The 15,257-nt window shown below is 41.9% G+C and overlaps 1 protein-coding gene and 1 long non-coding RNA gene across 2 annotated transcripts in view; one reads left to right on the top strand and one right to left on the bottom strand.

Annotated features, from left to right (window-relative positions):
• Positions 1-15,257, top strand: part of LOC142603950 (uncharacterized) — a 221,404-nt gene that overhangs the window by 94,012 nt on the left and 112,135 nt on the right. The window lies entirely within an intron of this gene.
• The window catches only part of MAPK8IP3 (mitogen-activated protein kinase 8 interacting protein 3), a 79,708-nt gene that overhangs the window by 17,911 nt on the left and 46,540 nt on the right, over positions 1-15,257 (bottom strand). The window contains 9 exon segments of the mRNA XM_075768053.1: positions 234-360; positions 2,023-2,193; positions 2,675-2,731; positions 3,359-3,489; positions 5,284-5,365; positions 6,950-7,102; positions 8,041-8,098; positions 10,423-10,440; positions 11,825-11,836. Of these exon segments, the coding sequence (XP_075624168.1) occupies positions 234-360; positions 2,023-2,193; positions 2,675-2,731; positions 3,359-3,489; positions 5,284-5,365; positions 6,950-7,102; positions 8,041-8,098; positions 10,423-10,440; positions 11,825-11,836 (809 nt within the window).

The raw sequence follows: 15,257 nt of genomic DNA on the forward strand, positions 1-15,257 counted from the left end.
TTAATTACTTTTGATTTAGGATATGTTCTTTCAGCACCTTCATGCATGACTTTGGTGGAGACACAGAAAAGATTAGTTTAATCTGTGCCTACAATTATCATACAAATAAAACATGCATATGATACCTGTAAAGGAAATATTTAAGGACTAAGGCTAAGGTTACCAGTGGGAGAGTTAGAGTGGGAGAGTTCACTCGTTTCACTGTGAGGGACTGTCCAGAGAGTGCTCCCTACCTGCTTGTACTTGGCAGGGAGGCTCCAGCCGCAGGCCTGCAATCGCCCGTCATCGTTTCGCACATGCTCCCGGACCTGGCGGTACTGCTCCCGTTTCTGTTCGCGACGTGCTGAGGACGTACAGTCACTGAGGAGAGAAGCAACAGCATTACTTCTCAATCTATGGTTAATAACAGAAGCTGAACGTTAAGGGAGTGTCACTATGGCAGGCAGAGGAAACACAAAGCAAACCAAATCCATCTTTGAAAAAGATGCAGGAAATCAGAGAGAGAAAAACCCTGTTAAGAAGCAGACATAGGCATCCCTCATCTGTAACTCCCTGTTACCTGAGCAATGTGGCAGGCCAAATCATTGTCATCTCCACTTCAATGCTCCAACAGCCCTTCAGAAACAGGGAATCACCCTTCCCCATAAGACCTACCAATCTATGAGATTACACCAATTTTTGCTTAGCTGTTACAATTTACTGATCTAATGACTTCATCAGGAAGGCATTTTGAGTTCCTCCCTTCTTCATTACAGTCAACTATTTATTTTTCTGTCCGTTTTAAAGCTTTCTCTGTGGACAAGGAAAATATGCACTAACTGCTGTGAAACTGCTGGTTTCAACAGAACAATTCTGGCTTTGCACTGGCAAAGGTTAAAAGAAAAATTGATCTGTGAGCTCTTAAGATATGTTTTAATATAAACAAAGGCTGTTTGAATATCAGTTCAAGCTTTCAATAGGTTTTTAAAATATCATACCAAGGTATGAACAACATAAGCAAAAAAATCCAATCCAAAACAAAAACCTCTACACACATAATGACATATATACTTAAACAAAAGACAACCCCCTGCTAAAACAAAACACTTCCCTGCACATGCTTCTTCCTCCCTGGGGGACGGGATGAGAGAACAAACAGCTTCTGCCAGTGGTTAGTCACATCAATTAATGCACTGCTGAAAAGCACTCAGACACCACACAATGATTATGATACTGTAATCAGATAAAAAGAACAGTATCTACAAAATACAAATTTACCTTGCTATAAAATACAAATTTACCTTTCGAAAGACAATCTCTCTTCTCCTTACCTAGCGCTTTTCCAACAAATCCTTCCTATTGCAGAAGTTATAATACTTTACCATCACATTTTCCGAAGTCCTTCTACAAAAACATACCATGTATGAAACTGTACAACCTCATAACGCTAGAACTCATGTGTTTTGAAGTCAAGTAAAGCACAGTTTTCTCCCTTGATGTCAGAGAAAATACAGGATAGGGAGAAGACTCTGCAGTAGCAACATTTAGAGGCTCTTTTTTAGCATGGTTAAGATTAAAACCAAATATTTTAACCTAAATGTGCTATTGAGAGAACTTTTGTCTTCACCTAAGCTCCTTGTCAACAGCGTTGGGTGAGACACTCCACCCCACTGTCCCAATGCTGCCATCACACTCTACCACAAAAGCCCTACTTCATTCTGTCACACAGTCTGCAAATATGAGTGCAGAACTAGGGCTGACAACAACTCAGGCCTACAGCGGTCCCTGCTGATGTGAACCATCATGGCCCAAAAGCCACAGCAGCGATACGTTCAGCAGCGATACGTTTGGGAAGACAAAATTTGCTGAGCCCATCCATGTGGTAACTGATGAGTAAAAGATCAGGGAGATAAACCACATGAGACAGAAACATATTAACACCACACAGACTTTTTTTAAAGTGGCAAATAGCTTATTTTAAGAAAAGCTGCTATTTGGGAGAGCTGCAAGTGGACCGGGCTTGGCACATAGCATGTGACTCACTCTTCAGGGAAGAACTCTAGGGTGCGGCTGCCGGAGGAGATCTGGCACATGGTGTGACTGCGACGCTGGCTGAACCCTGCTGTTGTTGGAGACTTGTAGTGGATGTTCACAGATGGATAGGTCCTCTTTGCTGGTGGGGGACTCGAGGAAGAACTGAACAGACGGCTGAAGCTGGGGACAGAGAAAGGCCAACAAATATGAGAAAAGGTGCGTGGGGAGACAACACACCATAGATTCACAACTGGAGAACCAAGAGGTATGCAAACAGGGGCTGTCAGCCCTTCATGAAAACTGCTCTACTTCAAACATAGAGCTAAATCCTCAGTTTGATTGACATAAGGTGTTTTTAGGTTCCAGAAACAGATACCTTCTGAAAACAGCCCTTTATTAAAACTGATTGTGAGTGTATGAGTATTTCCATTCTGGGGTACCTGCGACCTTTTTTTGAGCTTGCAAAACAAAACCAATATGGATATTCAGATCTGATCTTAATTTCGTTAAGGACAAAGGAAGCCCTCGAAGGCAAAATGGTTCAGCTAACAACACTGGTAGTTGATGTTTCATTAATATCAGTCTATTTAGTTGCTGCCTAAAGTAGAAATGGCAACGCTTCCCCTTTTCTTAATCTTACACAAACTACCAAAGAACTTACAATTGCCAAATGGTGGATTTCTTCTTCTCCTGGACAGATGGATGCTCACGGGAAGCTCTAAGGACAAACACAGCAGAAGCAAGCTAATTTCAGCATCTCTTACCCAAGTTTCTGTCAACCAGCAAGCCATTTCTATCAAGGAAGCCATATCAAAATTCAGAATTTATTCTAACAGGTTTCAAAACATGACAGAGGAAATAACATGCACTGGTCTTTAATGTAAGCACGCCCAGCCACTTTATGCTTCAATGGTGACACAAAGTGCAAGTAAGTACGTTCAATTTCAAGTTTTATCAACTGCCTGCAATGTTACCACTGCTACAGTACTAATCTGGTAACTACAAACTCCAGCATTATATTCACTTCAAGCCATAGCCTTTAGGATTCATTAATTAGAAGCAACCCTCTTCCCTACAGCTTCTCCTAGCTTAATTAGCACACAAGAAACAAACAAGACAAACAACTGCTCCAAATAATGATGGCAACTTCAGATTTGCAGTCCAGGTTCAGGAATAAGAGAGAAAGAATTAGGTATTAGGAGAGAAACATCTACACACATTTCCACACTGTGGAAAACTTTCAGCACTTCTCAACCCATATCTTGGTTGGGGTTTCACTGACTGCAAGGTCAAACATAGCCAGGTTCCATCCATAACAGCAACCTTCACCAACACCCAGTCTCACCTGATCATCTCTGTCCACCTGACAGCCTCCTGGAGCTCCATCAACCTCTCTTTGTATTGATTGCGCTCCATCAGAACCCGAGCCATTTCCACGCGAGTGAAGCGACGGCGTTGAGCTATGGGAATGTTGTCCTGCAGGGGGGAGGAGCACTGCTTCAGCCAACAAAAGATGGAAGGGGATTCATGTTAGTACAGGACAAGTCAGGAAACAAAGTCATATTAGTTCTCCTCCTGTTGTGTTAGATTACCCCCAATTTTCCCATATGAGGTGCTAATTCTAGACAAGTGAGCTCCAAACTATGGCCCACGGACCTCTGGGGTGTTATGCAAACCCATTCAAATTAGAATCAGAACCACCACCAAATTGAAAACTCCACCCAGGGACTATTGCCAGCAAGGTGCTTTGATAGTCTGCAAGGAACTATGAGAGTTGACAGTGGTCCATTGGTCCAGAAAGTTTGGAAACCGAAGTTTTAGTTCATTAGCAAATCCAGTCACAAGCAGCAGGGAGCATCATGTAATGCCATCTGTCCTCTCAAGAGGACTAGGAAGGAGGCGTTCTGTTAGTACACACTGATAAAGGTGTAGGGCACAAGAAACTGAAGAAAGGCCTTTTCCTCTTTGGTGACACAACTTGGCCTTCCAATGAGGGCATGTGCAGCTTTGGGTTAGGAGGCAACAGGAATGAGATTCTGTGTCTCTTGAGGAGCAGAAAACGAGAACAACATGGCTAAGTAGGGGAAAATATCTGCCCAAAAAGAAATTGTAAGGATTTTGGGAACTTGTTACTAGAAGTGGCACTGGGTTGTGCCTAGACTGTGGCAATTCCCAAGCTCAGCCTGGCTGGTGAGCACTGCTGAGAGCTGGAATAGCACAAATTAACCAAGTCCCTCTCCAGCCTGCCTGGATTTGGAATAAACCTGTATGACCAGTCAAAACAAAAAGTGTATAAATGAAAAGGAATTTTACAAACATTTTTTTTTTATTATTTTAAAAAAACAGACCTCCTGTCAGTTCAGCTTAAAAGAAATCCAGTCCTCTTCAGCATTTCACAAGCACAACTTGAAAAATTTCCAATTTACCCAAATTCTCAACAGATCAAGTTCACCTCAGTTAAGTCATGAGAATTAGCTAGAATTGAACCTGCTCTGATACCTTTCACGAAGTAAGAACACAGTAATATTGGAAAGAAGTGTATCTAATTTCCTGTCCTAGCAGAGTGACATTTACAAGGAAAACTTCTGTTACCGCTTTGGTTTGCCTTTTTTTTTTTTTGGCTACAGTTGGTCTTTGCTGAAAAGCCTCTACCTCAGTCCAAACAGTTTGAAGAGCTGCCATATAAGAACAATCTATGAGCCTTCTCTGTCTATATCCTGTAACAGGCAGTATTGGCTTATGTAAAACAAATAATGAGAAAAACAATACCACAAGACTGAGATTACAGAACCAATAAAAGAAGGCAGTTACTGCTGCAAAGCTGCCCGTATAACCTGGATTTCACTGCACAACGTCCTCATGGCTTACAGCTTCACTGCCAATGCAGACACAAGCTCTTCCAGAGAAGCCTGACTATCACAAGACCCCGAGAGAAAACACACTGCAATTCAAAATGAGGGAGAACCAAATAAAAGGGGGGTGCTGAGCAGGGCTTCGCTCTAGCACCACTCAGCAGAAACTACATTGTGCATGTTATTGCTACTGTTGACTGCTCATCTTTGCCAAACTATGGTCTGAAAGTCACATGAAGAGGTAATCTCACAGCACCTATTAGCAATGTTCATCAGCAACAACCTGCAGTTCACCAGCTTTGCCCTCATCGTTAATGAAGGCAGATCAATCTGCATCTCAGTACTCATATATATGAAGTAATATAGAGTAAGTATATAAACCCCCTTTCCCCGCAGGCATTTTAGTAATGTAATATACCAATTCTGTACAGAGATAGCTGCTTACATCCTCCACCTCCTCTTTGGGTTCTCGTCGGGCAACAATCGCTTCAGATTTCACTCTAGGAAACAGGAAGAAAGGCATCAAACCAGCAAGTGATACTATGGCTGGCCCTGAGATGTTTTGGGAGGAGAACCACCTATGGGAACGTCTGTCTGCATGCACCACAAGGAAACCTTTTCAAACTGTGAGCTAAGCCTACAAATTGAGATGCTTCTCTGATACTGTTCCCTCTCTCTTGCAGCATGTTTCTCTGAACAGCTTCACCAACATCATCCTGTTTCTTTGGAACATTTGATGTAAGCACCAAAATCCTGATCACTGCAACAGTCCAGCCAATTTCTATTTCAGAGCCATAATCAAATGTTGGATGAGTTCTTAAGCATCAGAAAACTGAGCCATTATCAGCAGTGAAAATGCTGGCTTAGGTTCTTCTTCTAGGCTGCTTCTGTTTTCAGTTGCAAAAAGCCTCTAATGTGAAGGACAGTTTACCATAGTGGTAAAGAAGAGAACACCAAATTCATCTTAATAAAATACTTAAAGTATTTATTGAGTGCTTTTAATTTCTTTAAACTCCATACCAAGGTGCAGTCATGCAGTCCCATTTGAATTACAAGCATTTTTATTAACAGCAAGGACACTGTGGAAAAAAAAATACTGTCTCCATCTCCTAAAAAGGCACATTTGCCAGATAAAAGCCCATGTCCCTACTGCATGATATATTAAATATATTATGTATATTATGAGAGACTCAAAAACGCATTTTAAAAAAATGAGACCTATATTTCCACTGCTTCTGAGACTATTTTCATTTCAGGAATTTTGAACTATGAAGAGACCAGTCTATGTTATTCTTGGTGATTCTGTGCTTCAGATTACAAAGGCAACCTTCCAGATTCCAGCTGCAAAATAAACACTGTCCTCTGAACTGAGATACACGGTGCAATGCACAGCTAGTCCAAATGTATTTATGTTGCTCTGAGCCCCGTGGGGCTCAGTTTCATGGATGTGAAATCATCACAGGCTTTGCTGGGCATACAGGCTTTGGTTTCTCTAGTTTGAGTGGAAAATCGGAAGTGGGACCTCTCCAAATGCTACCTGTATAGGACATTAAAAATCTCTTCTGCCTCTTCTTCTCATTCTTAACATGAACAATGAAACAATTAACAATGCTGGCATTTAAATATTGTTTGTGGGAATCTGTATTAGCCCTTTCATTAAATGAATGGGCATTCACTCCTCTCAGAGCTGTCTTGGCTGCCACAAGGAGCAAGCTCTTGACAGTTTCCTTCAAAACCAATGGTTTTGAACTTCCTTTATTTTAGTTTATTTTTTTAAAATTGCAAATTGAAACTCTGAACGCTTCACTCCAGGGAACCTGGCTTTGCAGTTGCTGCTGCAGAATCCTAGTCCTGGGGAAGAAAATTCTGGGTTTTTTCTAAGGTTAATAACCCATTTCAATTCAATAAAAACAAGGTAACGCTAAAAATATCTCAGCCAGCTACCATCAGCCTTGAAGTGTTCTTTAAGCTACCTTTAAATTCCAGTGCTAACCTCCATGAGGGAAACAGAGTAAACCAGCAGAGGAGATGGGTTTATCACTAATGTCCTCCCAGCTCCCTGGGACAGGGTGGGAATCACTCACCTTTTCAGCTCCTCCTCCAGCTCCTTGACTCTGGTTTCCATTTTGGCTTTGGCCTGCTTTGTTGCTTCAAGCTCTCCCTTCAACACTTCTTGCTCTCCAGACAGCTGGTCAACCTTGGCAATCAAATCATTCTTCACAACGTTCAAAGCATTTCTTAAAAGGTGTGAAAGGGACAATAAGCAAAAATACCCAAAACCAGCAGCTGTCCAAAAGAGAGACCTGAAACTAAAGTCACAGGCACCACGAGGAGAACTGAAATGAGTATATTTAAACAATTCAGTCCAGCTATAACTTATGGAAAGAAGGAGCTGCAGAAGAACATGGAAATCACCATAATTGGTCAGGATGAGGTTTGTCCAGTCCTGTGTCCTGACTGACAGACCAAGATCTCCTTAAGAAGACAGAATACCACAGAAAGCAAGCGTAGGGTAACCTATCACCTGCATAAAATTCAAATCTATTTTTAACAGAATGAAGATCTGAAACACGCTTTCCAGAACTGCTGTTATCTGTAATTGTGGATAATTGTGGATGATGGTGATATAAATAAGCATTTCCAATCAGCTCCAAAATATCTTAAAATCTTTAAAGTTACCAGCTTCCTATCAGTAAGTTCTCCAACTCTCCCCTGGGAGTACTTTGCCTTCCTCTTCCTGGGTGCTTCTTTGCTTTAGTATCTGCTGCTTCTTTATCAACTGCAAAATCTTTGAAAGCTCTTCTCAATAGTAAGTAACTTTTCTTTCCCAATAGCAAACTTTCCAAATAAAAAACTTATAAACAGCAATATCCACCTGGAGGCTCAGAGCCACGTCTAGATTCCCAAGCAAATTAAAAGCTTGCCAGTTGGGAACAGACCCTACCAGCACATGCTCAGAGACTTCACCCAAGTGCCCGCAGAAAGGAAACAGTTAGGAAAGGTGCTTAGAAGAGCAATTCCTCTTCTACAATTGAAGGAACAACAAGTGTTCAAAAGAACCTGTTAAATAAACGAGCAAGCCCCCGTGAGGTAGGAGTTCTGGCCAAGATCTACTTCAAGATGACATGTCAATTATAACTAGGCAGGCAGTTCAGAGCACGCAACAGTTTCTTACTTGGTCTCCAGCAGCTGCGAGTTCTCCAACAGCAGATTCCCCACTTCTTTGCCCATTCCTGAAAAGAAAGGCCAGGCAGTTTTCACCTGCTCTCCTAGAAAAATGAAGCTTGTGTGGCACTGCCTGACTCATGCTTGAGGAAGAGAAAACACTTTTGTTAGGCTTCCCTAGGCTTCTGTGTCCTGCTGTGGAGAATGGAGTGCCTCTTGCTGAAAGACCATGCAGCACTAGCAAAGACACCTGTGTGTCCTTCTGTAGAACCCAAATGCAGACTTTTAGTTTCTTACCCCAACTTTCACAGACTCCCAGGAAGGAGAGCTTCACTAATGCCAGTTAGGGGAAGTCAAGTCAGTAACTCCTGGTTCAACCATGTGCAACCATTTTTTGTCATCACTCATACAGAAAGAAGGTAAAAGTTCACGGGTTTTTCACAGCAACAGCAGAACACTGTCCAAATTGCTGGCCAGATCTGTACATCAGTGATTTTCTTTCTTAGTATAAGCCAAATTTTCTGTTTCTCAGTACAGATTTGGGATCATGGTTGTGACCAGTTTCATGCACATGAAAGGCTTCCCTTTATCAGCCTTCCACTAGAGCAACTGTAACAGGACTTTAGACTGTCCATTGCTCTATCTACCTTTAACAATTTTCTCACAGATGTTAAATATCTGAAGTCTCAGTCCCATCACTTAAGACCCACACTCGAGAAAACATCTGTATCAGACACACTGCACTTTGTACTTGGGCATCAATGTACGACGACTGCAATACGCAGATTGGGTTGGAAGCACTTTGAAAAATCTCGGGCTGAGTGACAGTTGAATTCAGTATTTCATAAAACCAAACGGAAAGGAATTTAGGGACCAAAAGCATATCTGGATTGTTTCCTGCTGCCAGGGACTTGCTGGCTCCCAGGGTCAGCTTCTATTTTACAGTGGGGAATAAAGGCCAGCTGAGAGCTAAAGGCAAAGAGACCTCTCTCTGTCGAGGGACAGTGCTGAGGGTTGCAGCTCATTTCTCACCACAAGTCCCAGAGCTTAAAGAAGTCTCACAACCATCACTGTTTGTGCTGAAGTGCTCCTTGTCCTGCCCTCTGAACTACCTCTTCCTTTATAGCAAAGACATTAACAATTTTCATGGTCTGTTATTTGCTGATTAATTATTATTTGCAATAAAATGAAACCAACACAATCTTGAAGTAAATGGAAGTTAGAGAAACATGGTAGCATACAAGAAGTGAGAACACATCACAACACTCCGACATACAGATCCTCTTCCCACAGTTAAATGGGATGAATTTATGATGGCAAAAGCAAATTCCCAGCAAGAATGAGTAAGAAGCAGCATTTTCAATAACTTTAAAAATTAGTAGACAGATAATTAATCACTTTGATGTTTCAGGCAATGTGTTCTTTGGATGCTGTGTCAAAGTATATTGCAAACAGCAAAAAAGTGAGATACACTAACTGCAGTGTAAACCAAAGTGTATTTTTGGTTTGGTAAGGTGAATGACCTGTAGCCCTTTCTGTAGTGGCATGCCATATGTTGACTGTAAGACCAAAAGGTCATCTGTTTATTATTTTCTTATTCTTTTTTAGTGATTCTACAAATGATGAAATAATTATTTAGCCAGTAAAACATTAAAATGGCACAAGGATGTTACAGGTGCTGAGGGATATCAAGGGAAAGAGCTCATCCCCAGGTTTTTTTGGACTAAATCTTCTTCCTTCCCAATCTTGAGTCATCTATCCCTCTCTGTAGCTGTTCTTGGGATAGAAAGGAACTCAGGTGAAGAGGGTGGGCTATCAAGCCAGAACTAAAAGCTATACAGCATCCCAACCATCAGTATCCTCACCATGGCTTCTACTTTATTTGTGTGTGACACAGTCACAGCCCAATGCTTTAACCAGGGAGAGGTCTGAAGGGCTAGTTTTGCAATAAAGAAATGGATGAAGCCATCCCAGAGCCATAGAATGGACACCATGACAACTTTATGCAGGCTGTAACAGGTAAAAAAACCACTGTGGAGTGACTAAAAGGAGATCTCTTCACTCTTTTGTGGCGTGGAGCAAAGGGAAAAGAAGTCTGGACAGAGCCCTGTCTAACAGAGCCCATCCTACCCTGTCCACCTCCCATAGCCAGGCAAATAGTGTGAAGCATCAAAGTGGATAATCAACTACAAGAAACAGAGGAGAATACCCAAACCACCACTAATGACCAGCTGCGTCCTGCTTCTTGGAGAGGTGATGTCACCATCACACAAAAAAAAACCCAAGGTAATGCAAGACATATGGAAGGATGTTCAGTGAATGGAAGAAATTTAGAAAAAAATGCACATTAAAAAAAAAAAAGAAAAAAAAAGAAAAAAGGCCTTCGCCTTACCAAAGAAATCATCCCGTACTATGAGAGCCATCCCATACGAGAAAGGGAACAGAAAGAGATGGGGACAAAGGGGAAGAAAGGAAGAGAAAAAAAGCAGCCATTAAGTACCAGTCTGTAAATAGCAAACAGAGCAGCTCATCAGCATGTGTACATCTGTGTGTGGTGCCAGTATATGTGAGGCTCAGTAGTAACTAACCTACACCTCATTCTGCTGCAGTCTGGCTAACAGGGATTTACACTTGAGATGTCAGGACAAGCTCGAGATGAGCTCATCTCTTTCTTCCATTTTCATCATTTTCCCTGGCCAGCACGTCTCTGGGTTTCCCATCCCCGTAACAAAGGTAGTTCAACAGACATTATGAACAGGGTGAGGGAAGGACAGGGGCAGGAGGAAAAACAAAAGGGGGGGGCGGATATCAAAGCTCTCATCTGGCCTTTTTGCACAGGCCCAAATCCACCTCCGTAGTGCGACAAACTCCAACTCAGCTTTGGTGGGAGGTTTTCTGAGAAACAACCACAAAAAAGTGGTTTACAGTAAAAACATTTTAAACTAGGCTGATGCCATCCTATTCTTTTGTAACCTCACAGAGCCAACACCAAGAGGTGCCGGGGAAAGGAATGTGACAGACCTCATCACCACACAGCATTAGGCTGTTGCGCTGCGTAAGTCACTTGCCTTTACTACAGTGAAAACTTCATCCAATTTGCACTGAAATCAAGAGAGATCCCCTTGACTTCACCTGAAATTGCATCAGGGCCCAAGTGCATTTTATGGAAAGGTGCAAACATTCTGACGACAAACCATGGCCCCATGGCAGGGAGTCTCCTTCACCAAAACAAAAAAGACAGACCTGCCAGAAAGGCAAAGCTTCAATGAAAGACAGAGGCTTTGCCACTCCAATCCATCAAGAAAGTGGCTTTAACGTCACTACAGCTATTCCAGAACAGGTCCAGTATGCATCGACTAACCCACAGCAGCCATCATGCACACGGAGGGATTCCTCACAGCGTGGTTTGCTGAGAGGAGACTGGGACCCTCACTCAGTCCTGTGCCCACCCAAGCTCTGCTCCAAGCACAGCACCCATCCTGATAGAAAAAAAAGCACTGTCAGCCCCAGGACCTTGAGTGACAGGCCAGTGTAACACAGCGGAGCAAACCTGCAGAAAGCCACACAAGAAAAGCTTATTGAAACGCAGCAGGCGTGTGAGCACAGAGCAGGGATGTCCTGCTGCCCAGGGACCCACCGGTGCAAGGCAACCAAGCGAGGCGAAGGTGGGAGAAGTCCGCAAAGCCAACCGTGTTTGGACAAGAGCAGGGGAGTATCACACGTGTATACCACGTCATTCGACCTCAACAAGGAAAAGGAAACAAGAAAGGAAACTGAGCAGAGGAGATACACACCTGAGAACTCCCCTATGGGCCATGTCCAGCGAAGCACAGAGAGACAAGGGAAAAAAGGAAGTGAAAAAAGGATCAATCAGTGACTGAAACCAACAAAATAAAAATTTTGTTCAAAAAAAATTAACAATGATTCAGCCATTTCAATGTCAAAAGGCATGAAATAGTAAGGACAGGACCTGCCATGACTGTAGATGGCATGACTCTACATACAGGACATAAAAAAAAAAAATCAAGGGAAGGTAACCCGTGGTACAACTGCAGCCACATGCCTCAGCTGCCCCCAGTTTTCCAGACGTGAATTTCAGGCAATTGCATCTTCCTGGACTAGATAAACCTCCATTTCTCTTTATTGTCTCTTTATTTAGTCCTGTACCACTAAATGCAGAACAGCTAGTTCCCACTACCTTCTCATTTCCCTTCCCCTTGTGATTTTAGCAACTAGATCTTCTGATTATAAATGTGCTCTTCAATGACACTTCAGTTTGCAAAAGACAATCAGTGGCATTTAAAAACTTTTTTTGTTTCTTTTTTCCAATGCAGTGCTGGGACTCAGTTTGATAATCCCATTTCAACTTCTGTACACAAACTTACCGCTAATACGGCTGAATTTCTGTCTTCACTACAAAACCCCTCTTATTTGAAGGGAGGTTTTAATTTCCAAAGCAAACACAGTTGGACATCCTAAAACTGAAAGGAAGGACCTGCCCGTAGCGCACAACCAAACTGCTAGTGCTCCTTCGGGTCCAGAAACTCTTGGGATAGGGCAGAGCAGGAAGGGGGAGATGGAAGACAGAGGAGCCTACCCAGGACCGAGAGGCAAGAACCTGAGATTAACAAGGGAATGTGCAGGAAAATAGCCAACTGGTATTCCTAAGGCTGTAGTGAGAAAGAAGGGAATTTGGTCTGCAATTACCACTAATAAATGATCGTTCTCACTCCACATTTTTCTCCAGAATACCTCCTATACAAACTCACGTATAGAAAGCAGTATTAGAGGTGGGGGGCAACACACATATTTATTATTTTATATTCAAAAATTGCAATGAAGAGTGCCAATTTTGTATCAATAGATGTTGGTCACTTTGCAGATATCCAGGAGGAATGAGTGAGATTTTCCATTCAAGAAACAGACTTGCCTGACAGCTACTCCTCAAGGGTAATTTCTGTAAGATCCTTCTATTTTAAAGTCCTCTTTAATGAGATTTCTCTTTCTTTAAGAAACTGAGTCCAAAAGGAGAGAATATTCTTTGAAGATTGATTGCCAAGTTTTGAGAGACACTAGAGGAAGTATTCAAATTTCACTTAGGGGGGGTAAACTTCATTAATTCTTAGGATTTACAGAGAGAAGGGAGCTCCAAATACGACTCAGAAAGAGAGAGAACTCTTTCAGCTTGTGGATCTTGCTTCTTACATCGTGTCCATAAAGCACAATTTCCTCTATGGCTCTTAAGACTCTAAGGTTTAGAGACCAATTTATCTAACAAAAAAGGCAAAAGTTTGAATAATGTTGACAGATTTGTCAGTACTACGATCTAGTCTTTTGCTTCCACCTTTACCAGACTTTCTTAGTGCTTTCTATTGCACAAAGCAAAAAGAAAAAAAAAAAGTATAAATTTCATTTCTTGGTCAGAGACATGACCTCTAAGATCTCTCTTTGCCTTCCTCCCTTTGTACAATCCTGGCAACACGTGTGTTCATTTTAAAGAACACTTATGTGGACAGAGTCAGTAGCCAGAACTCAAAAAAGATTAATTAGATTAACATTTCTCATAGGAAACTCACAGAACTACCTGATTTCATCACAGTCCAACTCCCAGGTTTGAAAAGGAACCAGGAGAAGCCTTCCTATTCTGCTAGCCCGCTGTGCCATCACCTGCAAGAGTTTTGCTGCTCTGCTCAAACCAGGAAACTGTCCCAGCACAGAGGTGTCCTCTTCATAAGCCACACTTACATGGGCACTGTTCAACAAAGTCTCTACATTTTTATTACAAGTGGTAACTGCGAAACAACAGATGTCTCACAACCCAAAATCAATCACTGGTCTTTGGGCAGCCTTATTACTGGAAGAGGTGAAGCACCTTTGACTTTAACTGAAACTGTGCTGATCAACCCTGCAAGGTTTGGGCAACTAAATTTTTTGGCACTTTGGAAACAACAGTCTGCATTTCTCACTGATCATTGGGTGAGACTACAGGGTAATCCAAACAGGAAGTGGATTCCCAGAAGGCAGGCTTCCAGAAGTGGGAAATAGGTTGTCTGAAGCAGTTCATACACCAAGCAAATAATTTTCCTGAATAGTAACTCTTAGAAGCTGACAATCCCTGATGCCCCAGCCATTTTGGAGAGAGAAGGAAAGCAGCAGTTGGCACAACGATTAGTGGAAAATAGCCATATAATCAACTATACACTCTCCTAAATAAGAAAGCACCTGAGGACCAAGGTAAAATAGATGGGCAATGGCAAGATTGTCAGCGGTTTTAATGCTTTGGTCCTGCTCGGAAGAGAGTTCCCAATAATCTATGGGGGCTGGCTAACCAAAATTAATTCCACAGCAGGGAGATGAAGCTTTAACTGTCACATGTAGTTCCTACTGTCATCTTCACTTTAAGTAGGAGTCCCAGGCCTCCTGCAATGACTGCTATCATCCAGATGATTCTCAAACCTGGAAATCTTGGTTTTCTTTCTAAATTCTTAGTTTTGTAAGTATCTGCACACGTTGGTTCAAAGTGCAGGCAGAGAAAGCCTGTGCTTTCGTCTTGAGTCTTCTGTACATTTTTTTTTCTTCTGGCAATCTTGAGTTGGAGGTAAAACAACAGATGTTTTAACACTTCAGGCAACGGTCATCAATCCATGCATGAGAGCTCTCTTGCATGTTGTAGGGCTAGCACCATGTTTCTAAAAAAAACCCAAACCGTATCTGTATCAAAAAGGTATTGCAAGCATTCTGATGATAGTCTGGAATATGTTCTTACATTCCAGTCACACTATTGCCTGTCATAGTAGCAATTTCAGATTTTTGAGTTTGATAAAGCAAGCAGTATTGATTTCCTTTCCAGTCTTTAGTCCACGTCTTCATGGTTAAGTCTTCAATGAATAGGGTAAAATCTCTGCAGAAGCATATCCTTTTAGAGGATCCTGATACAAGACTCATATTCAAAGGTGATACAAGTATCTTCCTAATTTAATTTCTGCAAAGGTGAGCTGCTGCAAATCTGTGACATGATTCAGCTCATCCTGTTCTGGACATATATAAAGAACCAAACTTACAAGATTATCCATAAGCAGCTCTTATGTCAGTAAATGTACACTTTCAGATCAGATCCTTTGCTACTAAATGCATAAAAGGCATATTGTTGGAGTCTTCATGTCTTCTAAGCGTCCTTAAATCAAGCAGTAAAAAAGAAAGTGAGCTCAACAGTTACAAACTTTGTCA

The sequence above is a fragment of the Balearica regulorum genome, chromosome 15 (assembly GCF_011004875.1).
Source record: "Balearica regulorum gibbericeps isolate bBalReg1 chromosome 15, bBalReg1.pri, whole genome shotgun sequence".
NCBI lineage: Eukaryota > Metazoa > Chordata > Aves > Gruiformes > Gruidae > Balearica > Balearica regulorum.